Here is a 23102-nt window from a genome sequence, read left to right on the forward strand (position 1 = left end):
ACACTCTCTGTCTGCCCGTGCGGAGTCCGCGTTGCCATTCTTGCTGGACACCCGTCTCGGGACGTGCTCTTTGTGAGTATAGGTCCGTCGCAGCTGACAGAACCTTAACATGGCATCTAAGTTTTAATTCCAGAGAGAAACAGGCAGAGATGGAGCGTACACTCTTGACTTTGCCAAAAAGCAGATCCCTGGTAGCTGCCCTTTGGCTGGCGGTGGCGGCTCAGCCCTCTGGAGCGCCACCTAGGTGTGGAGGACTGCAATGACGACTACCTCCAGGAGCCTGCCTGAAGTGGGGCGAAGCCACGCCCACCAATCAGACTGTGCCCGGCGTGCGGCCAGGAGGGCCACTGGAACAGTGCCCTTGGAAAAGGATGAGCCCCAGGTGCCTCAACACAGGGGGAGCACCTTTCCAGACCAGGCCCCGCCGCTGGCCCTACTCAGCCTGGCTGAAGACTGATGGCTCCTGGATCCCTCAACCTCCATCCTCTTTGCCAGCTCAGGGTAGCTCTCCAGGTACTGAGTAAGCCAGTCTCCTTTTTGGTCGCCTGCTCAATCTCATGATTTGTTTTTTTCTTTAATAGCCCTTGCCTGTTCAAGCCTCCTCAAGCGCACATCACTAAGCTGTCCAGGGTAACCTCCAATTCGCACTGCAGCTATGCACCCACCTGCAACCCCTTCTGGGGGACTGGACTCCCGACTCCTCCCGGCCTGGGGCCCCTGACGACGCCCCTTGACAGCAGGAAGAAGCTAGAGGGTCCAACGTCATCCATTATCCCTACCATCAAAAGGCCGGAATGTTAAGTTGGGTCCTGCACTCATGTGACTTTGTGTCACATGACCTCTGCAGGGCAAGGGAGGGGCTGAAACCCCCGCGAGAATTGGGCATTCCCGCGAGTAAACCCTCCTCTCGCGAGATGCATACCTTGAAAAGGAGAGCCCGCGTCCTCAAGCTTCGGACAGGCGCGCGGGCCCCACGGTGCCTTGCCCTGATCCCCGGGAGAGCCGTGCCATTAAAACTTTACATGCCATGTGTACCGGACCTCTCTCGTGTTTTTCACACTCCGCCGTATGCACATTATTTTTATTTTACTCGCATTTAATTTATTTTACTTATCAGTGTTCTTCCACCCGTTGAACCTGAGGGCTCATGGGGCTTAGGATGGCGCGCTGTGCTCGGTGACGTGGCTGTCGACTGCGGCCCTAAACTTGTATCTACAACTGAGGGGCAGTTAGGTGCAGGGGAATGGAACGCTGAGATGGACACTGCTCTTCGAGCGTCAGCTCCGACCGTGGGCCTTGGGGAGTTTATTTCTGTATTTGTCATGGAAAGCATTTCTTCAGCCCAGGTGGTACCGGGGCTGCTGGATACCTGGGTCCTGGAGCAGCCTTTCTTTAGAATCGCCTGGGGGATTTGTAACAAGGCTCCTTCCACCCGCAGGTTCTTGTCTCGGGCAAGGTTCTCCGGCCTGGGAAGTCAGGCTGGCTTCCTAACTTCAGCAATCTTTGGTAATCCTCCCTACCTAAAACAGCTCGCTCCCCTGGTAAGGATTAACTGTGATTAAGGCGGAGAGAGATCTCAGCATATGGGACACTCAGACCTGGGGCGGATGGTGAGGTTCTCCATGAGGGTGGTGGGAGGAACTTCCTGTGCTTGATTGCTTGATGCCCCCCGGGAGTGTGATGAGTAAGACCCCAGGACACCAGAGGGAGGCCTGAAAAATGCCTCCAGCCCTCCAGGCACACACACAGCCACTGTCCCCAGAAAGGAGGTCTCTGAACTCCTGCTTAATCTCACTGCTGGCCCTGGGGCTCCTCTCTCCAGCATCGCAAAAGGTTATTTTCATCAAGGTACATTTTTATACAGAACATTGGGCTTTTTCCTTTCCCTTGGGAATTTTTTGTAAATAAAAATGAAGCCACTGAGTATAAGCGCTTTGCTTAAATAGAAACAAAATCAGTCTGCAGTTAAGGGTAAGATGAGAGCACACTTCCTTCCTTCTCGCCCAGCTAACTGGGTAGGTGACCATTCTCACTGTTCAGAATACTCTCGTCTCTTCCTGCCCGGGATGACTAGGACGACAAAACTTCATTCACATTTTGTGCGTGTCCTCATTTGAGAAGTGGGCACAAAACTGTCCATGGGTAGAAGTCTCCAGATAATTATAATGTTGGAGAAATAGAGTAGAAGCAGGTAAATCAAAATAAGGAACAAAAAAGAAACAAAAACTAAACAGATTTTAAAAAAAAAAGGAAGAAAAGGAAAGGAAAATACTTGGAAGGCACTTTTTCCATAGGAAAAAAATATTTTATTTTTTTAAGAACAAATTCAGTTTGAAACAGACGTGGAATGTGACTTCACGGGTCTCATTTTCTGGGGGCTAATTGCAATGTGGAACTAAAGCAGATTTAAAACCTATGACAGGCTATTAAAATAAAACAAAGAAAGAAAAAAATATTTATAACTCAAGCATAATACTGTGTTACTTACAAATTGGACAACAAAATTTTAAATAAATATTCATGGTACATAATTACGGCACAAATATGCAGCAATTTGGCAACCTTTTATACCATTTTTTTCCTCATTACAGTGCAAAGGGGAAGGACACTGCCGTTAAACAAGCTGTAGCTAAATACATTGCAAAATTCAGATTTTATACAAAACATCTTGCTTAGACTTTATAAAAAACCAACATTGCTCTATGTACACAATCTGGGTAAGAAAAACCATTTCTGTCTTGTTTTCATGTGTTTTTTTATTAAAAAGGTGAATAAGGCTACTGTAACACCCCGAATCCATAGACAGTAAAATCTGAACCTATTTACAGCATCTTCACTTAAACAAGATGGTGCAAATCCCGAAGTCGGTGACTAGGGATGACAGCACAAGCAAGGCCTTTACAGTAACTTCCAAAGCAGGACCAACTCCAAACAAGGGGGCAGTTGGTAGATTGTCATTTTCTGCACCAGACACAAAACAGACGCACAGAACACTTCTCAATTGGTTGCAGGTAACTCTTCATCAATTCATCTGATTTTTCACAGTTTAGCATAGAACCAGAACGTGGCCAACCGATGATACATACACTTGATTTCATGAAAATCAGACCGTTTCCCATTTTTTCCCCCTCCTCGCCCCTCTCCCCCATCCTACAAGTAACTTTTGATGGCTTCCGAGAAAATCTTGTATGAATGCACAGAAAGGAGAGGTTGGGGTGATGGGAAGAATTACATACGACTGTGGCTGGTCACCATGGCAACCCTCCACAGAACTATGATATAGATATATATAATATATATTGGAGATATATATTATACATATATGTACACATGTATACCACATATCCACACACACACACACACACACACACACACACACACACACACACGCACTTTGGACCAACATCATTTTCAGGTGCGGGAGATGGGGAATAATAATTTCTGTGACAACTCATTTTTGCAGGTTCTCATTGGAGGTTTTGAGAACCTTCAAATGCTGTCGCTACATTTTCCTTTCTTTTTTTTCTTCCCAATTCAGAAAGCAAAGCGTTACCATAGTAACAGGACTCTGTTAAGGATGTCTATTTTGCATAGCACATAAAAAGTAGGTTTCCTGTTTACTCTTCTGGTTTCTGGGAGGGTGGGGCGGGAGGCCGGGAGGGAGCCGCAGCAGGACTCGGCTGCGCTGCCCTCAGTGACCTGCGGACTCCAGAGAACACTTCAGCCCACGAGGCAAGAGAGAACCCAACACGGAAAATGAATGCCGGAACATCATGCCATTGTTAAGTAGACGATGCACTCACATCGATTTCCTGGTGTTTGGGGCTCGTATTTCCTAGTCTACGGCTCCGTGATATGCCTTCAGAGGCCTCGGTTATTTTTTATTTACTCTCATTAGTGATATTTTTGGAGTGGGCTTGTTTTTCCCAGAAGGCGCTGTCCAATTTTTAAATCTGTACTCTGGGAAGCATCGGGTAGTGGGACTGCGTCACTGCCGCAAGTGAGCTTCACATCTTCTGGCGTGTTCTGTGTGCAATCTTAAAATATATATTAGTAAAAAATCTTTCACTTTATATCCCTCGTGTTCTATATACCTATTATAAATACGTCCTAATCTTCCTTCCCCCCGACATCAATAATTCACTCTTCAGGACTCTTCAGGACTCTGAGGCTTGCCATATGTGCTTGGGCCCGGCACTCCCCAGCACCTCCCTGCCCTGCAGTGTGGAGGGCCCGCCATAAACAGAGTGTGTAAGGCTCAACAGGGTGCGGGCGGGCATTTAGGGGGCGGGAGTCTGACCTACCCTTCAAATATGAGAATTCTTTAACAATGTCAATGGTGATGGAATCACAGCCCGTTGGACCTTTGGCTTTTCAACTTCTAGGTCAGATTTGGCTCTCTGCTTTTCTCCTAGATGCTTTCCCTGTGTTTAATAAAATGCGATAAGTATAGCAGCTGAGTCTGCTTAAAACATCACCCGAAGCAGACGGTCTCTCCTACAGCCCGAGCTGTACGTCTTATTGCCAGTACCGCAGTCCTGCTGGCGGTGTCGCCAGCAGCCTACCCTCTCCTTCTGCTCGGCCTTCCTTCCCCAACAAGCCCCTCTGTTCCCCCAAGGAGAGGGCCGTGGTGTTCCTGCACACTGCCTTTGTAACAGTGAACACCCCCCGCACACCGCGACCCGCTGCAGGCGGTGTCTCCTGCTTGCTTCAGTCTTAGCAAAACTCAGGTGCCGGGGCCTAATGGTTTTTCTCTCTCCCTTCCCCTCCAGGCACCAGCAGCCAGAGCCTTTCTCAGCCCCTTCCCCAGCTCCCAGCCTTCCTGGGCTCAGGCTGGGGCCCTCCCAGCAAGCAGGCTTCTGCAGGGGCCGCCTCCCACCCCAGCCAGGGTGGTGGCTCGGGCCACAGTGTCCATGAGTGATGCGGGATGGAGGTGAGGGGTGTCAGGTGCGGTGCTGCAGAGTGAGACAGTGAGGACTAGACGCTAGAGATCTCTGAAGACCTTACTCAGCCCTAGGTCCGAGTGGCAGAGTCCAGTGCGCCGGCGGAGGGCCTGGCGGGCCGCGGCCTCCTGGGGCGGGTGCTCGAGCCTTGTCCACGCACCGCCACGCAGTCCGCACGGCATCTCCCACGCACAGTCTTCCAGCTTGCAGGGAGGTTCTGCGGTCGCCCAGGCCGAAATGCTACAGACTAGAAAGCTGTCCCGCTCGCTCCGGGCTCTCCTGCGAGCCGGTTCCCCCTGCTGGGCTGAGTCAGTGACCGCGGACACGGGGCGGCCGCCCTGTCCTGGGCGAAGGTACCGGCGGGCCTCAGACCTTGTAGTAAATGTTGGCGGGGCTCTGGGGGGGCATCTCCTGCACGATGTACACGGGGTGCCCATAGTCCCCGCTCACCTTCTCGTAGTGCGGGCAGAAGACGCTGTCCGCGGTCCTTAGCGGGATGATAATGTCACTGGGCTCCGAGCCATTGTTGTTCCCGCTGCGCTTGGGCGTCGCCAGCGTGCTGAGCGACAGCGTGGTGGTGTGCTGCGGCGAGTGCTTGCGGTGCCGCCGGCGGTACTTGAGCAGGAGGACCACCAGCGTGATGATGATGACGATGAAGATGATGCACCCTGAAGCAATCCCTGCGAATAAGGCCACTTCGGAACCGAGGATGTTGTTCCCCGAGTGTCCGGCGCTGTTGCCGGCTGTGCTGGAACCTGGGGACACCGAGCGAGAAGAGAGATGTGACTGCCCTGCCGGGCTGACCTCCGCGAGGACCCTCACAACCTCCAGCAAGTAAGCGAGGCCAGCCCCTTTCCTGGCAGCCTGGCATCCGTGAGCAGTTAGTTACTTGGCTTAATAGCTAAATGCAAAGGCAGACATCAGCCGTGGGCAGGAGAGGAAACATGGCTCCAGGTGGGACTTGGAAGCCGTCCCCAACCACTGGCAGCCATGGCGCCAGGCCTTGGTCTAGCCTTTCAACTTGCCTGGGGCAAGAGCACAGGGCAGCCTGCTCTCCAGGGCAGCGCTCAGCCTTCCCGCCTGGCTCTTCCCCTCCCCTATGGAAAACTGCTTCCTCTGCACCTTCCAACAGCCTGCCTTCCACAGAGGAGCCCTGCCTACTGGCAGAACAGCCGTGAACGTCAAAGGAGTGACGGGCCTGGGAGAAGGTTCAGCCCGTAACTCGTTTGTATTATTTGATTTACACTTAAAATATATTTGGAAGGCAGCAGACACTCTCGCGCTTGAACAGACTGCCAACCCAAATGTTAAGCACTAAAAAATTGCCTGGCATCATTATGTTATCCATTTATCAGTTTGTCACAAGCATTTGACACATCTTGTCACTGAAAGTTAGAAATAACAACTTCCCTCCTTGACTCTTGGAAAGAGAAGGAACCTGGCTGCAGATGCTAAATCTGCACAGCCACTCACCAAGCGCGCGGATCGCTAATACAAAACGGTGACGTCTGCTCACCCGCTACTACGTGAGACAGTCATTAGCACGGCAACCAGCACACGGTTACTTGTTCCAAGACCGAAGAGAGTGACGCTCAAGGTCAGCCAGTGTTATCTGGTATTCTGAACTTGGGTCAGGCATCCCGGTAATATTTCATTTCACACAGGAGATGTGAAAAAAATTCACGGTAGCCAACTGAAAAGCGTAGCGTTATGCAGTATTTTACAACGTTACCACCGAAAACTCAGAAGAGGATCAGTGAGGCTCTTGGTGGATTAGACATAATTAGATGAAGGATTGGAACATTAATTATATATACATTACCATCAGCTCTAAGCTAGTTGACAATGAGCTTGGTAAAGAGTCAGCCAATGAGAAGTGTAGTTTGAAAGAGTCATACTCATAACCAGCACTTGCATCTGATAAATTCTACTCTTCTGAATTTAAGACTTCCATGGGAACGAGCTACTGTGTCTCACTGAGCGTGATGAATAATGACGGGCTGAGAGCGGAGGCTGACGGGCGTCTCTAACTCCCACTTAATCTGGCCGGTGGAGAAGTCCTTGGACTCTGCTCCACCTCACAGACCCACGTGCACACGGACCACACTGCTGTACCTGGATTTGGTTTTACAAAGGGACTCGTTGTTGAACTCCTTCCATTGGTGCCAGGTTCTAGTTCTGGACGTCTTGTTGGATCATTATTCCTGGCTGATCCAGCAGAACTGGCATCTATGTGAGAAACAAAGGATCAATTACAGCAGACATCTGAGGAGATCTAGCCTTAGACGCTGCACATATATCTCAAGAGGCATGAATAGCAATGAACAGAAGATTCTTTATGCAAAGCACTGTGAAATACAAGAATATAATCTTCCTTTTAAAACACAACGGTTATACTAGTTATTTCAGAGGTTTAGATTGTGAGGCCATCTGTGGAAACTATAGGGATTCTTGCATTTGGCAGGCAAAGCATCGCAGATGACATTCCAATTTAACTTAGCGAGTTGATTGACTACTATACCAATTTCTAATTAGGAGAATCATTCTTTCTTTCTGCACAACAGGTTATCTCTACGTGAAAAGGCACAGGGAACACGACTCCTCGGTAGTCAAGATTTGGTAATGAGCAAAACAGCAGAGATATAGTTTACGTTCTGGACATTTTGATTTTTGAAATCAAAAGGTGTTTTGCTTTTTTAAAAAGACATACGCATATGTATGACAACAGACATTCTGCCCGGCTGACCTTAACTTTTAGAGAGATCTCCAGTAAGAGAAGCTTATTACAAGGGCTTGAGGAAATCTGTCATGGCTCGAGGTGCAGAGCAGCATCTGCTTTCAGCACTAAGGAGAGGAGGGCTGAAGGCGAGGGGCCGCACTGGCGCCACGCTAGCTGGGGGCTGCACCGGATCCCAGTGGCTTCCCGAAGCAGCAGATGGTCTTTACCTTGTCCAACTTTCATGAGGATCTTCATGGCTCTTGTCTGGCACACCCCTCCCTCCTGGTTATCCAGGCCCTCCAAAGACCCATTTGATGTAGCTGATTAAAAATAAAATGGACAAAACAAAAAAATAAAGAAAAATCAGGAAATCAATAAGCCAAGTTTACATGAACATGAAATGTCTGAAAACAATTTGAAAAATAAGAATTCACTCTCAGTCACAAGTTTGCTAAAAGTATGGGATGCTAAAAGCCGAAAAGAAAAAAGAAAAAGGAAAAGAAAAGGAAAATGGGTACTGGAGACGCTGCTGTGCGTATGCTTCCTGGCTCCAAGGGTCCTGAGGCACACTCTTCTTCCTCACACACTACTGCTGCAGTGTTAGTCTACAGATAAGAGGCCCAGCACTTCCCAGAATGGCTACTGACTCTGGGGCCAAACTTGAAAGAGAGAAAGAGTTAATACGGTAATTTTGAAACGTGGTAATCATCTCACGACACCTGCTTCCTCTACTACAGATTTCCTGCTTCAAGAACAATTAGCCTGATGCTCTGTTTGTCAAGCATCCAAGTTCTGCAAACACTAGAAGGGAGCCTTCCCAACCTTCTCTTCTTTTATCCAGCCTTAAATGTGCTGAAGAACTACACTAGACTTCCTCCACTAGACTTCAGGTCTTCAAAGTCTGACTTCTGCCCCTCTATCACCGTGTAAACCAGAAAGGATGTGCATGTTATTATTGCCAGTACCACCTCGGTCAACCTCTTTGACCCAGCCACCTGTTGCAGGAAAACTCTGGCTGGAGAGAGGGTGAACACATGCAACCCCACTCTGCCTGCTCTGCGGCAACCCTGCCGATAAGGTGAGGACTTTCAATAGCTCCTCGCCTCTTGTTCACCAACTAGAAGGGCAGAAGGGGCAGGAGGAAGGACAGAGCCCTTCTACCGGTTTTGCTATTTTTTTTTTTTTAACAGACTGTGCTCCACTTGAACATATTACTGTCTGTCTCTTTAGGCCAGCGAGTTCTCTGAATAGCTTTGTAACTGAAGCTGCAAAGAGATAGGCCGCCAGCCACTCTAATGAGAAGCAGGCTTTCAATTACAGTCCCAGTTCCAGGAGGTAAGGTAAGGTGGAGTGTGCTGGACACGGCATTCCCTCAAAGTTCAAGGGCCACGGGGTGGAAGTGTTTCATATAACCTGCTGCAAATTAAATCATCCCCTCCTTTGATTAAAGTCTGCCAACACTACTCTCAGGGACTGAAAAAGGGATGGGTGTTCTGATAAAAATATGCCCCAAAGACATGCTTATAACCAGGCTCTTTAGTTTTCCAAACTGTTAGTCAGCAAACAGGTTATAAATGCACTTATAGCAGAAAGACATAGTCCGTGGATAATTACCTAACTGAAAAATAAGGTGCTTATATGTACTTCTCTGTGTGTTCCTACATTACCAACTTGTATTTCATGGTGTCCCTTAAGAACAAAGGCTGCTACTTCCATGTAACTATCTCTTTGCTTATCTGAGAGCTTGCTAACATTTCAGGCTCACAATTCCCTCTCATTCTTCTGCTACTGTTGACACAGAAGTTTTGCCTGGGAAAAAGAGACAAGAGTTGACACAATAATGTTTTGGGGGGCTGGTAAGAAGTAGACAGTATCTGCTTGTAGATTTGTGAGGAAAATCTTTGGCAGATAAGTGAGAATAAACACTTAAAAACTGTGTGCTTCTGTGGATCAACCCCTCTTCCCCATTTCTCAACCTTCTCTCCCCTTGCCCGAAAGGGGAGATAAGTGGTTAAATTTCAAAGTATCTTTTCTTCCATAAGTTTTCAGACTGTGGATTCCTCTGAGCAACACTATTGCCGGACAGTTTCAGAGCAGTGCTATAATCTTCAGTTACTTGTTTACTTTTCTTGTTTTATTTTTCAAAAATTAGGCTATGTCTTCATATAGAAAAAAAGTGAAGAAACTGACCTATGTGGCTAACGATTTCAAATGCTTAGCTGATGTAATTAAAATAGAATCACATTGTTTTTAAATTCACACACACAAATGCGCCTCCGTGTAAAAGCACAACAAACTCAAAGTCAAATAACTAACTTTTTATTGCCAAAGGTACTGTGTGTTGAGGAGGGCTGGAAGGAGCAGGAGTGAGCAGAGAGGACTGTGAGGGAGGAAAGTTTCCCCCACATTCCAAACTCGGCTCCTTTTTCCTTTAAGTCAACAGAAGTCACTGGAAGATATTGAGGAAATTCATTACTGATGCTAAAATAGCATCTGGGATGCCTGGCTGCTTAAAACGGGCTGTACCTAAAAATAACTGTTCCACGTTTCACCACGAAAGACTGTGGCCACAAGTTCAAGATGATTTAGGTTGTTACAAAAACCCTGCTTCAGAAATTAGTACCAACTGACACTTAGAAGGTAATCCCTACAGTGAGTCTGAGTAATTCAAAATTAACTCAGTTTTACATTCAATAGACAGACAATTTCCCGTAGTGAGAACTGGCTTCCCTGATCCTTATTCAGCCCTCCTCAGAGAGCACACTCCCGACCCTGAAGTCCCTGCCTCCACCTGGTCAGGACATGGCCCAAGTGTTTTATCGTGAGTGTGCTTCTTTCCTGTCAGTAAACTCTGAAATACAACCACAAGATTAACATTCTGAGTTCTCCAGCGTCAGCCAGGCACCCAGGAGCTGTAAAAGGCTTAGGGGATGATTTTGAAAAAATAACAATAAAATCGCTAGTGCTTGGGAATAAAATCTATTTCCATTTCAGGAGACAATTTTGCAATTATTATTATTATTATTTATTTTGTGTGTGTGTGTGTGGTACTGGGGTTCCTGGAAGCCCTTCTACCAATGGGCCTCACTCCCAGACCTATTTTATACTTTTTATTTGGAAACAGGGTCTCTTAAGCCAGCGAGGCTGGCTCCGAACCAGCGGGATCCTCCTGTCTCCGCCTCCCAAGCGCGGGGATTACAGGCGTGCGCCACCACGCCCGGCCCACAATTATTTTTATTGTTCATTTCAATGTCCTGGGAATTTTCAACTTAGAGGAAGAGTAAAAATAAAGTGTTACCTCATTATCCTTAGCTTTTCTTTGTATCTTTCTACCAGCATTATCTAATGCAGCCACCCTCATAGTATTGCTAGATAGATAAAACTGCATTTAATCATTGAGAAAAAAACAACATTGTTATACCTAAGCTTTTAGTGCCCAGATTTTTTTTTTTCTTGGCTGAGAGTGGGGGGAGGAAATAGACTTTATAAAATTAAAAATTATTAGAAGTTTCTCCATCTAGTTGGAAAATAGATACCTGGGCACTTTACAGCTGCTTTTAAAAGCTTGTGCTTCGGGGGTCTAAGTACATGGGGCGAGTATCCAGAGATCATTTCATTGTCCCCCAGGGCCTGGCTTCCAGTGGGCAGGGATCACTGCTCAGCAAAAATGAGTTCGTAGGGCCTAAAAGTGCTGCAACCAATAAGAGGAGCACCAGGAACAGAGAAGAGCAAGGTTAGCTATCTGAGGAGAGAGGGAGGGAGGAGGGAGGAGGGAGACAGACACCAGAGGGTAGTGACGCAGTGACATCGACAAGGATATTCCCGGCTGTGCTTCTGAGAGCCTCCCCTGGAGGGGAAGCAGTGCTGTGCTTCTGAGAGCCTCCCCTGGAGGGGAAGCAGTGCTGCACGATGGCGTCAGTCCTCACGGCTCTGCTCCCCAGGAGCCGGAGCTCGGGAGCTCACTGGCTGGAGTCTACCAGGCCGAGAGGGCTTGCTAGTCAATGGAGAATCAGACTGCTGGATTCGGTCCCTACATGAATCTCCTTCACAAGTTGATGAAGAATGAGGGCAACCCAAGACATCCTATAGGATACCAGCAACACCGTGCAGGACAAGTTTTAGGTTCTTATGGGAAGAATGAGACCTCAAAATAGTTTAATACTATGGAAGACCTATCTAACTATTCTAAGATGTAACTTACTGGCCCGGGGTCATGGAAAGGCCATAGATTGATGGACACTTGAAAGTAAATATTTATATCGATGTCATTAAATGAGTCTGCCGCAGAGAGAAAGAACTGATAAAGCTGAGAGTCAGGAAAACCACAGAGTAGTAAGGATCACCTTTGTCCTTAAAAAGCTGAACTTGACCTATTCACTCTGGCTTGATCACAGAACCAACAACATTTGATGACACCCCCCCCCCACACACACACACACCCAATGGCATTTCAGGAAGCTCCTACACACCAGTCTCCTTAAGCCAAACACAGACTTTAGAAAAACCAGAAGCCTAAGCCTATTATCTGGCAAACTGAGAAACTAAAAAAAAAAAAACAAACAAACAAACAAACAAAAAAAAAAACCACCAACAACAACAACAAAACCCACACACCAAAAAACAAAACATAATCCTGTAAGAAACACAAAACTAAACTATTTTCTTCTAACAAAGCTACCAAGTCTTTGAGTATAAAAGAAGAAAAGAATGAGTTAAATAAGTTGAAAAACACAGAGACATAAAAATGTAATTACTTAATGTCAATATACAATCCAGGACACTGAGATCTATTTATTTGTCCTGGGATCAATTCATATCAAAATATGTCATGTGAATTCTGAATATGGACTGTGGAAATAGGCATTCAAATCCTAGAACACAAATGAATGTAGTTTCATTTCCTGAGTGGCATGATTATCCTTTAAGATACTACCTCTCAGAAGGAGAAGACTCTTGAACATGAAAATAATAATGTGCCAAAAATAAATGCCTACTTTAAAAAAGTTAATTAGCAAAACATTTAAAGTAAACATCTGTACTATGTGCCAAAAGAAAAATTCACCCTTCCAAACTCTTCATTTTTCTGTATGGCTTTACTGTGAAAGAAATTTGAAATACATAGTTTTGATTTTCCAAGGGTGGTCAAAACATCATTGTGAGTTCTTTGGCTTCCTATCAAAAGAGTTCAGCATTACTTTGAATCACATAACATTTCATCCCGTAACAACAAACTTGCTTTATCTTAGAGCAAAAGTGTTATGATATACTTTTTAAAATGGCTTCATGTGAAGGAATAAAAGCAAAAATAAAAATATTCCCCCAAAGAGACTCATATTTACAAAAAGAAAAAAAGAAACCCCTCTCCTTGCTGAGAGCCCACTGACACCTGGCTGACACTACCCTGTGAGTGGAGGGATGGTTCGCCACTAACACTGTAAACGAGCAGCAAGGTAGGGCGTGTGAATTTCTCACCCAGCTACACTTCGCTGTGGTTGTGTTTTGAAATTTTAAAGCAGCAGATCATGCTTAAAGTAGTAATAACTGACTTAGCCCCAGTGACTTTGATACAACACGATTAATTAGTTTCTCCACTACACAGAATGACGTGAAAAAAGAGAATTCTAAGATAGAGTCACAATTTAGACCTTCCTTCTCTTTTTTCTGGTTTTATACAATGACTAGGGATACGACCAATAATGAACATTCTTGAAATAAAATGGTTTAATTTTATCTCCTTGACTGCAAGTACCCACTGTGAACAATGATATTCCAATGACAGGTCAGAAATGGAAGTTGTTGGTTTTTTTTATGTAACAACCTTGAAAAGTTTTTGGTAAGCTGCTCTTGTTTGCACATGCATGTGCATGATTTTAGTTAGTTACTAGGCTGCGTTCATTTGGGAAGAGGTGGGGCAAGCGTGAGCGTGCTGGTGCTAAGAGGGTAGATGGGCCTGGCCGGGAAGGAGGCCGGGCCCTTGGAGGGTCATCGCCACAGGACAGAGTTACAAGTACACCACCTACAGCAGGAGACACTGTATCAGAGCTAACTCATAAAACCCTTTAAACATTAAAAAACTGGACACAAATTAAGTAAAAAGGATTATCAAAGATGCTAAGAACCAGTTATGTTTGATAAGAAAGTCCTCAAAAGTTACTGGCTACCTATACTCAGAGTAAAACAAGACACAAGAAAAAGCATTGAAGGCCTGTGAGCTTATGTTTAAACAAGTGTGCATGAGTGTTGTGTGTGTGCACAGGGGGTAGGTATCAAGAAAAGAAATCAGGGCTGAGTACCCTCATCTGAAATGCTTGGGCCCAGAAGAATTTCATAGTTTAGAGGATTTGTTTTTTCTGCTTTTGGAATTTTGGACTTGGGAACATTTGCACGGACTTAGGTCAGCACTCAAAAACTTTCTGATTTCAGAGCATTTTAAATTTCCGATTCCAGATTCAGGATGCTCAAGCTGAGCCCTGGACATCAATCCATTACCTTCACACTTTCCTCAGATCAAACGTGTTGGCAATAAGGCTGTACCCCTCTTTATTATTCAAACAGTACTTTGAGATTATTTAGAAAGTGCTTTATTTTCCCTCAGAATATTGCTTCAACTAACTTAGTGACTTGATTTTTAATGTATTCTGCGGAGGGAAAACAGTGGTCTCCAGGCCTAAGATTTTATTGCTGAAATTATGATGATTTATTATGCAGGTAGAATTTCTCATTAAGTAAAAGAAAAAAAGTCAACATGATTTCATAAAAAAAGCTTTTTATCTTGAACACTTCAAAGGATTTTCTTATTGCCACGGTGATTTAGATAAAGTTAATAATAGTGAGGACATTTTAGTCAACTGTAAAATAATGGTTACCTTTACATAGGAGAGTCAATCTTAATACAGACCAAAACCTACTCAGAAAGAGGAATTGTGTTTTAAAAATAAATGACCAGATGACCATTTCAATAATAATGACTAAACTCACATTAAAAGAAACATGATGTAATCGTTCTAAAGATAAAACATAATTCTCTATTGTCCTTATTAGTTCAGCTTAAGAATCCAAATTTTTATTTTTTAATTTAGTTAATTAATTTATTTATTATTTGTGTGTGTGTGTGTGTGTGTGTGTGTGTGTGTGTGTGTGTGTGTGTGGTACTGGGGAGGGAACCCAGGGGCCTTCTACCTCCGAACTACACTCCCAGCCCTATTTTCGATTCTTTTTTTTTTTTTTTTAAACAGGGTCTCACTGAGTTGCAAAGGGCCTCACAAAGTAGTTGCTGAGGCTGCCTGGAAAAGCACGAGCCTCTTGTCTCAGCCTTCCAAAGAATCCAAATTTTTAAAAATCAAACTCCCTGGTCAAGAGACAGTGATGGTATCTAGTGAAAATATTCCAAACCATGAAGCACCAAGTGTTCTGGTAAATTATTTATAGTCCATTATCCATTGCCCACTCTCCAGTGTTTAACAGTCTTAATCATTAAAATATCTTTGCAGAGGTATGGGAATGTCTAGCTAAGAAAGGGTCAAAGTAAAAAGTCCACAGGCGGGGTGGGGAGGGCGCATCCGAGCCCTCTAGGCATTCTCCTGCCGCTAATCGCATGTGATGATATTAATGACCCAGTAATTGCGAGTCGAGCAGCGCTGAGGGGAAAGCATCCGTCTGAGGCAGGCCTCCTCCCTAGGTAGTGGGACTTCACCAGTGGCTGAATTAATGTCTGCTGACAGCTTAGAGCCTACACTGCAGATGGGGAGATGTGTCACCCTCGTGGCAGAATAGTGTAGACGGACATGGCTATTTGCTCTGACCATTCAGAGACCAGCAATAACTCCAGTAAAGTGGCCTCGTCTAAATTTGCCCTATGCATGAACCTTCTTCCATCCACGGACATGTTCTATGCTCTAAGAATCCAGGGCAATTTTCCACATGTTTACTTCAATAAAAGAATACCTTCATCTCCTGATTCCACACCAGGATCAACAACACTGGGCTACTTCGCGAATGCCAAAAGCCACTGTGAAGCGGAACTGTCCTTTAGCGGCATACAGCCTGGCTCCCCAGTAAGAGAACCCATTATGCTTCTGTCCAAGTTCGGGCCCATCTATCCATCTGTCCAGCCAACCAAGCTGCAGCCCTGTACTTGGCTAAAGAAGTTTCATGTGTCTTACTGCCTCTATTTGGCCGATTCTCATTTTTAATAACTTTTCTACTTAGCAACTTTCTTATGAGGGGCTCAAAGTACTTGCTAATGTCTTGAAAACACAAAATAGCATAATTTTATTGAAGAAACAGAACAGATTTAAAAAGAGAATTCAGAATATCTAACCCATTGCTCTCATGGGCCACCTTTTCTCTATGGCCCTTCCTTGTTTCTTACTACCCTGTAGGTTTTTGTTTTGTTTCTGAGACAGGGTTTTGCTCTGTTGACCGAGCTGGCCCCCAGCTCTTGGGCTCAAGGGATTCTCCTGCCTCAGTCTCCTGAGTAGCTAGGACTCCAGGCCTCTGCGCCCAGCTGACCTACAGGATTCTCTTAGGATTCTCTTAGTCCAACCATAGGACTACAGTGGGTTACGTGTGCACAGTGTTTGACAGGGCATTAGGACCAACACGTGTGACACAAGGAGAGAGCTCACCATTTGTACCGTGCGAGCTTCCTCACAATTGCCATGTTTGTGATACACGTACGTGTATGTTCTTCACGGTTGCTACGTATGTGCTAGGTGTGTTAGTATCTATCCTTACGGCCACACATGTCATCTGTGCCTGCGTTGCGCCCACTCTGCGTATGTGCCATGCGCTGGCCGACTACCTTTACCATGGCAGCACATGCAGTACTAGGCTCTGCGTGGGCTTACGCATCTCTGGGCAGGTGCCAGTGTGCGTCTATGCCACCTGCACTACGGCTGCCTGTGCGTGCGCCAGGAGGCACTGCTGCACACCTCAGTGCTGGTCTAAGGGCTCAATTCCAGCCCCAGCATTCCGTGGCCATGTGAACTGTATTAAAGAACTCATGCACTCTCGGTTCCTGCTTCCTCACAGCAGTACACGTTGCTCTGTCACCTGTTTCTAGACATAAAAGGGAGAGAAGAGGATGTGAAGGCCACACACTCCCCAAGTGATCAAACACCAGACTGAGATTTTAGAATTTCAGGAACAAATGTATGACTCATGAAAACTATATAAGTCAGCCTTCTCAAAGCAATCTTTGTAATGCTATGTCCATCTATGCCTCTTGGCTATTTTTTTAAAGTGTTTTATTTTGCTTTAAATTTTTATCTTCATGATGAATATTTAAAGTCTGTTAAGAAAAAAACTTGCCCTCTTTTATGCTTGCACTAGGTCTCCAGTATTGTTTAATTATTTAAAATCTAAGTGAACCTTTAAAAAGCTATAAATACTGAGGCTAGAGATATTAAGATGCTTTTTATGAAATAAAACACGCACTTTTATTCTGAGCAACTCCTAAATAATCCTTTCTTTTCCCCTAAGCAATGTCCTTCACTTTTCTTTTGCTCTTGTATCTAATTTGCAGCTGTGGCTTTTAGTCAAATTTTTCTGCTTCCTTGACAATTCTTCATCACTTGAGAATCACGGCCACCTCATCTTTCACGGCTACTTGGGATTAAGGAATGGTACTCACAGGACTATGTCTGTCTAGCTGTCACTATTACCTAGGTGATGCCACTGAGTGTGAACAAAGTTTCCATGACAATAGCCTGATCCTCTGCCAACCTCTGATCCATCTGGGACAAATACCCAGCGGTCCTGACTCCATCAGACCTGGGAGCCAGAGGTTTCTCAGCATAATCTCAAGCTAAGCAGAAGCTGAGACTTTATTGCTTTATTTCTTCATATCAAATTCAACAAGGAGCCTGCATGATATATCTAGGAGGGGCTTCCCATCTGGCCACAAAAGGAGTTCACATTATGCTACACATGACAGAAACAACACTTCTAATTATCAAACTAATGGACTCATGTGCGTCCCCAGCTCCTCTCCGTGGTAGGTCAACTCCAGCACATTTTGTTCTCTGAAAGAATATACTGCGTTAGGATGCTGCTGAAGTTATCAATAAAAATACAGTATTTCCTTTGTGTCACTGGGAAAGAGTTCTGCGTGGCTGGCGAAATGGTAGTGGGAGCACGATTCTATGTATCTGAGGACTCCTCCCTGTCTGTCTCTTCCGGGTCTGATGAATGACCTGTTAACAAGCTTGGGCAATTCCAGGAACAAAGAGATACATAAATGCATGCTTCTTGGTAAAGGAACCCCAAGGACAAAAGAACTTTAATAACACTCAGAGAAGACAAAGAGGGAAGATCTTATAATTAGGTTGCGTGGCATTACTGAAACTTGTAAACTCTCGGCAGCTTCATTTTATGAGTGGACTTCAAGTCAGGGATGCTTTTCACAACCATCTCCCCCAGGTGCTAGAGCTCAGGGCTAGAGGCAGGGTCTCCTTCCGTCTTCAGCCTCATCAGCCTCACTCCCTCTCCCTGCTGAAAAGTTTATTCTTATGTCCTTAGTTGGTGCCTCACATGGAAGCAAGCTCCTGACACACTCAGCCAACTCGGTACGCAGGTGTGTCTTCATCCCGTGTTACAGATGAAGAGAATGAGGCAGAATAACAGGTTCGTCTCTTGGTGAAGAGCTCAGGGCTGCCAGACCCCAGCCTCTCAGCGCCTGTGCTAATCTGTGTACGTGGCACATGAATTCACCTTCTTAGCACTCTACTGTACAGTCTCTGGCAAGATTCTGATGAACGCTCCATTACAAAAAGAATTATTATGAGGAAAAATAAAAATGAGTGTCAGCGCTTGAACTTGACAAGTATGTGCAAGGCAGCAAACATACATCCTCGCCCCCAGGAAGAAGTGGCAGGACGATACTGCTGCAGCACTAAGCCTGGTAGACTAAATGAGGGGAGTGTGGTTCTGCTACATTTACCATGCATAAATAATTCATCAAATAAAGTGCATCATCACTTCAGAGATGTCAGGCATCCTTATACTTTCTATAAGATACTTCAAAGGACATTCAGAAGCTCCCACAACTGTTTCCTGGGGAAAGAGATTACAGTATATCCAGTATAGGCTGGTGTCGCTTGCCCCACATATCCCCCAGAAACAAGTCAAAAACAACAAAAGAGGCAGAAGAGAACATTCATGAATGCATATACTCCACCCATAAAAGGAATAGAAACTGCTGTTCCGTTATTGTTTTTAAGAATACTGTTTCATTTGTGCAAGCATTTTGCTTTATTTTTTGATTTCGCTCAGAAGTGGAATATATGCCTTAAAAAATAACAAGGATGTCTGCAGAGCATTCCACTTGTGCATGCTCTTAATGAATATACAAAACAAAAAATAACTTTGGGCAATTAAGTCAATGAGAGGCCTAAAGAACAGTAGTAGCTCCTCCACAGCTCCTCCAGACTCAGTGTTTATCAAAGAAGACCGGAAAGTGAATGCTGACTCAAGAGGGAGCTCTGCAGACTTACACGTCGTACAGAACAGCTTTTCACCAGCCTTTAGAAATGAGGATTTTTAGACAATGCCACAGGACCATGTCTTGGCTATGGATTCACGGTAAAATCATACAAAGGCTACATAAAACAAAATCAGGAGATGCTCTATGAATATTATTTTATCCTCAGCTTTGTTGTGGCCACTGTTCACCTACAAAGTATTAACACAGGGACATTCATTTCTCATCCATCTCTGACTCACACAATCCTGTAGTATGATGAAAAGCTCTCTGTGGGTATTTTGCAAGGTTCCAGGCTAAGGTCGGATAAGCAACCCACTGCACCTACATCTGGACGGTGTTGCAAAGGTCAACACACCAAACCTGCTGATTCATTCAGCTCTGGGTTGTCACCTTGAAGAAGAAATTGTAAAGCCAGCACAGGAGTTCTTAAGGAAACTTTGCGGCCGAAGGTTAGGCACATAGGATGCTTTCCCAGTGTTAAAGGAGCGCTTACTCCATCCAACAAGAGGTTCCTTCATAGCTAGGCCAGAACATAAGCTCATTTCATAAACACTTAACCCATTTCAGAGACATGATAAAAATAAATGCAGCTCATGTAAATTACTGACTCTTTTCCAGGCAATTAAGGCTCTGGATGAAATGAAGAACTGGGGCTTTTCAGACCAGTGGTCACAACATCACCATCTTTGGATCATTTAATGATTAGGAGATTTTATCATACAAATTATGCCCAAGGCTAATTACTGAAATAGGTCATTTGACAAAGTCAATTCTAAACATGAAGAAAACCCATATATATCATTTTGCCACATGTCAAAGCAAATAATGATCTATGAGAAGAATTAATGAGGATGCATATCATTTTGTCAAGTCATTTCTTAAGGGAACTTAGTGGATATTCAGGAGGTTTAAAAATACAGCTCAGTTAAAAACTAGTACCTTTAAAATTCAAAAGCATGATGCCTCTAAATCTGCTAGCCCCACATGTCCAATAAAAACCCTCAGGAGTTAGGGAAGACCCTGTCTATTTCAGCTGAGGGCTACGCTACCAGGCCCTCTACCAGTCCTGGGAAAGTCTCTCAACAGGCAGCATTCAGAAAGCCCTACTCTCTTCAAGTCTGAGATCCTCAATGTTACGTGTTTTATTTTAGCGCACGCCATGCGACTGGCGCTGTAAGTCATGGTTTTAAGCAGAGCTCGAGAGGACAAAGTAGCTTAGCTACCTATAATGAACCTGTTAATGTGGCGAAACAAGTTTCCAAGGAAAGAAAAATAAGAGATGCCATTATTATATAGATTATTATAATTACAAATTAAACTATGCTTCTACATACAAATCTCTCACGCATTGACAAAAACTACTTATTAAATGCTCCCTATATTAAGCAAAGAGATGTTGGTAAACCATTTATTGATTTGCATTTCTTGCATTTTTTTTTTACACTAAAGGTTAAGCCTTTAGTGTTTACTGACATCCACTTGTACTCAGTGGAAACTTAGAACTTACAAAGCCATCTTTATGAAGTCATAAGTTAAAGTAAGGGGAAAGACGGTTTGGGTCTGTTGGCATCCCTCCCTGGGAGAGCCAATATGTAGACTTGGGCTGCGGCCATGGACTTGGGACACAATTTACCACCATGGGAACGTCTCTTCTCTAGTCTGTCTACTCTGGTTCTTAATCCCTCACCTTCTTTCTCCACCCCATAGGGGCAGTAAAGAAGATTTTCTTTATGAATCCACAGGAGTCATCTTCATTCATGTAAGACATTAGCATTCACTAAACAAGACTTTACTGTTTTTCCTTAAATACACTATGAAAAAAGAAACACCCTTAGTCTTCCAAAGTTTCCACTTATTTTACCTTATCATTATTTTATTTTCAAAGATTCCCCTATTCTTTTGTATACTTTACCACTCCATCTGCCTTGTTTCATCTTGGAATGCTTTTATTTTCATTTAATGATAATTATTCCATTAAATACACAATTTACTACTTTCTCATTTTCTTTGTTACTTATTCTTAGAAAGAGCTGCTCTCTATGTAGCAAGCTGGCTGCAAAAACAGGTTTCAGTCTCTGTGGCATTTTCTAGCAACAGACCAGATAATTAGGCATCCATGACCACCTTTCTTTTAATTACTAATGTAGTAAAACCTACATATTATGGAGCACTAGATAAATACTCGATGAATTATTGGTTCTGTGATCTAAAGAGCAGCTCAGAGATGGAGAGAGCCCGACCTTTAATCTGATAGCCAAGCAGTAAGGGAGCGGAGGCAGCAGACAGCAGCAGCTCAGGGAAGGCTGAAGTTTATGGAAATAAATGGATAATCTGACCCAGTTAAGAGTTTAACATTAAAGTAAAACATCAGAGTCAATATTCCAGTCTCCCAGACTTCAGTCTGACATAGTCCAGGCCCTGTAACGGTCCTGGCCTGGTGCTGGCTCGCAGTGAGCGTGGGCTCAGGGTGCACTTTGGAACTTAGTATCCTGAGAGTTCACTTCAGATACGAGCCAATGGCTATGTACCATCTAGTCCTGACAGTGAAGTGTGAAACTAGTGTTATTGTATACAGAAGGGAGGAGAGTGATTTAGTGAGAAATTACAAATAAGTAAATAAGTTGCCTTATTTTTCTAATTCTTTTTTTATATATATACTGAAGATTGACCCCAGGAGCATTTTTACCCTCAAGCTACATACACCCAGCCATTTTTATTTTTTATGTTGAAACAGTCTTGCTAAGTTGCCGAGGCTGGTCTCGAACCTGCGATCCTCCTGTCTCAGCCTCCCAAGTACTGGGATTATAGGCATGCACAACCAGTTCTGGCTTAGATCTGATTTTAATATGATCTCATATAATCGTGCTACGGTGCTTATCTAGAACCCTCTCCTTTGCACCTGTGAACTGTGTCGTCTCTGGGTTGACGGCTTCCTGAAGGGCGTGTACTATGGGGCCCTCTCGCTCTCTGCTGAGTCCCTGACACCCATGCACAGTCACAGAACAGCACAGACCCTGAATGAATGAGTGAGCACAGATGGATGGATGAGGAAGGAGCAAAGGCGTTGCACAAATTCACCTATCGAAATCCCACCAACGTCCTTAACAATGGCTTTCTGGGTAGAGGGGCTGAATATAATCATATAATCCACTTATTCCAATATTGTGAGAATCCCAGGACTTGTTTCCCCGCCCCTTGGGTAATTATATTTAATTAATACTGATATTATGAGGTCCAAAACTCACTTAAGGTTTCCCTGAATAAAACTGGATAACTGTTCAGCAACGATTCTCACCAAATGGTTTTCCACAATAATTTTAAGAAAACAAAAATCGATACAAACCTATTTTAGTTTATCCTAATCTCTCTGAAATAAAGGAATAGAATTATACTTACATATAATGTAGTAATCTTTATTCTTCTGAAATTCTAGACCCCAGAGGTTAGGGCTGAATTCTTGAAACTTGATGGTAAACTTCACGTCTTGGTCTGGTCTGGCGCAGTTGAGCAGGGGGGTGTTCTCCTTCTTAATGGTACATCTGTCTGCTTGGTCTTTATCAACCATATAAACTTTATAATATTCATACTGGCCAACAGTTTTAGAGTCCACTTTGGGGCAAATAATATCCAATTTGTCTCCTATCTGTGGGTATAGTACCAGTCCTTGTCCAGGTAGAAATCTAAAATACAAAAGAAAAGCCCCTGAGTTGATAGAACAGAACAGTCTTAATGAGCGTTACCATAAAGCAGGCACCGCCAATGGTCCCCAGTCAGCCCAAACAACCTGTGCACGTCCACACTTTTATATACCAGAAGTCTCCTGGTGGAGACTACCACGGGACAAACGTGTTTTGAAATTAATAAAACAAAAACAAAACAAAAGAGCCCGCACTCCTTCCCCCCAGCAGCAGGACCAGGCAGCCTGTTGACATTCGCTGTAAGTTTTCAGTACGTC

The 23102-nt window shown here is 44.4% G+C and overlaps 1 protein-coding gene across 3 annotated transcripts in view; it reads right to left on the reverse strand.

The window, feature by feature from the left end:
* Positions 1 to 5309: 5309 nt before the first annotated feature.
* EFNB2 (ephrin B2) overlaps positions 5310 to 23102 on the reverse strand; it is a gene marked incomplete at both ends in the record, with an annotated part of 40879 nt that continues 23086 nt past the window's right edge. Inside the window, 4 exons of one of the 3 annotated variants that reach the window (XM_080719906.1) lie at positions 5310 to 5698; positions 7059 to 7172; positions 7890 to 7982; positions 22544 to 22827. In XM_080719906.1, coding sequence (XP_080576032.1) covers positions 5310 to 5698; positions 7059 to 7172; positions 7890 to 7982; positions 22544 to 22827 — 880 coding nt within the window. The remainder of the gene's footprint in view (positions 5699 to 7058; positions 7173 to 7889; positions 7983 to 22543; positions 22828 to 23102) is intronic. The other 2 variants (XM_080719907.1, XM_080719908.1) reach the window with 2 other exon arrangements.

This window comes from Muscardinus avellanarius, assembly GCF_963383645.1.
Source record: "Muscardinus avellanarius genome assembly, chromosome: 2".
Classification (NCBI taxonomy): Eukaryota; Metazoa; Chordata; class Mammalia; order Rodentia; family Gliridae; genus Muscardinus; species Muscardinus avellanarius.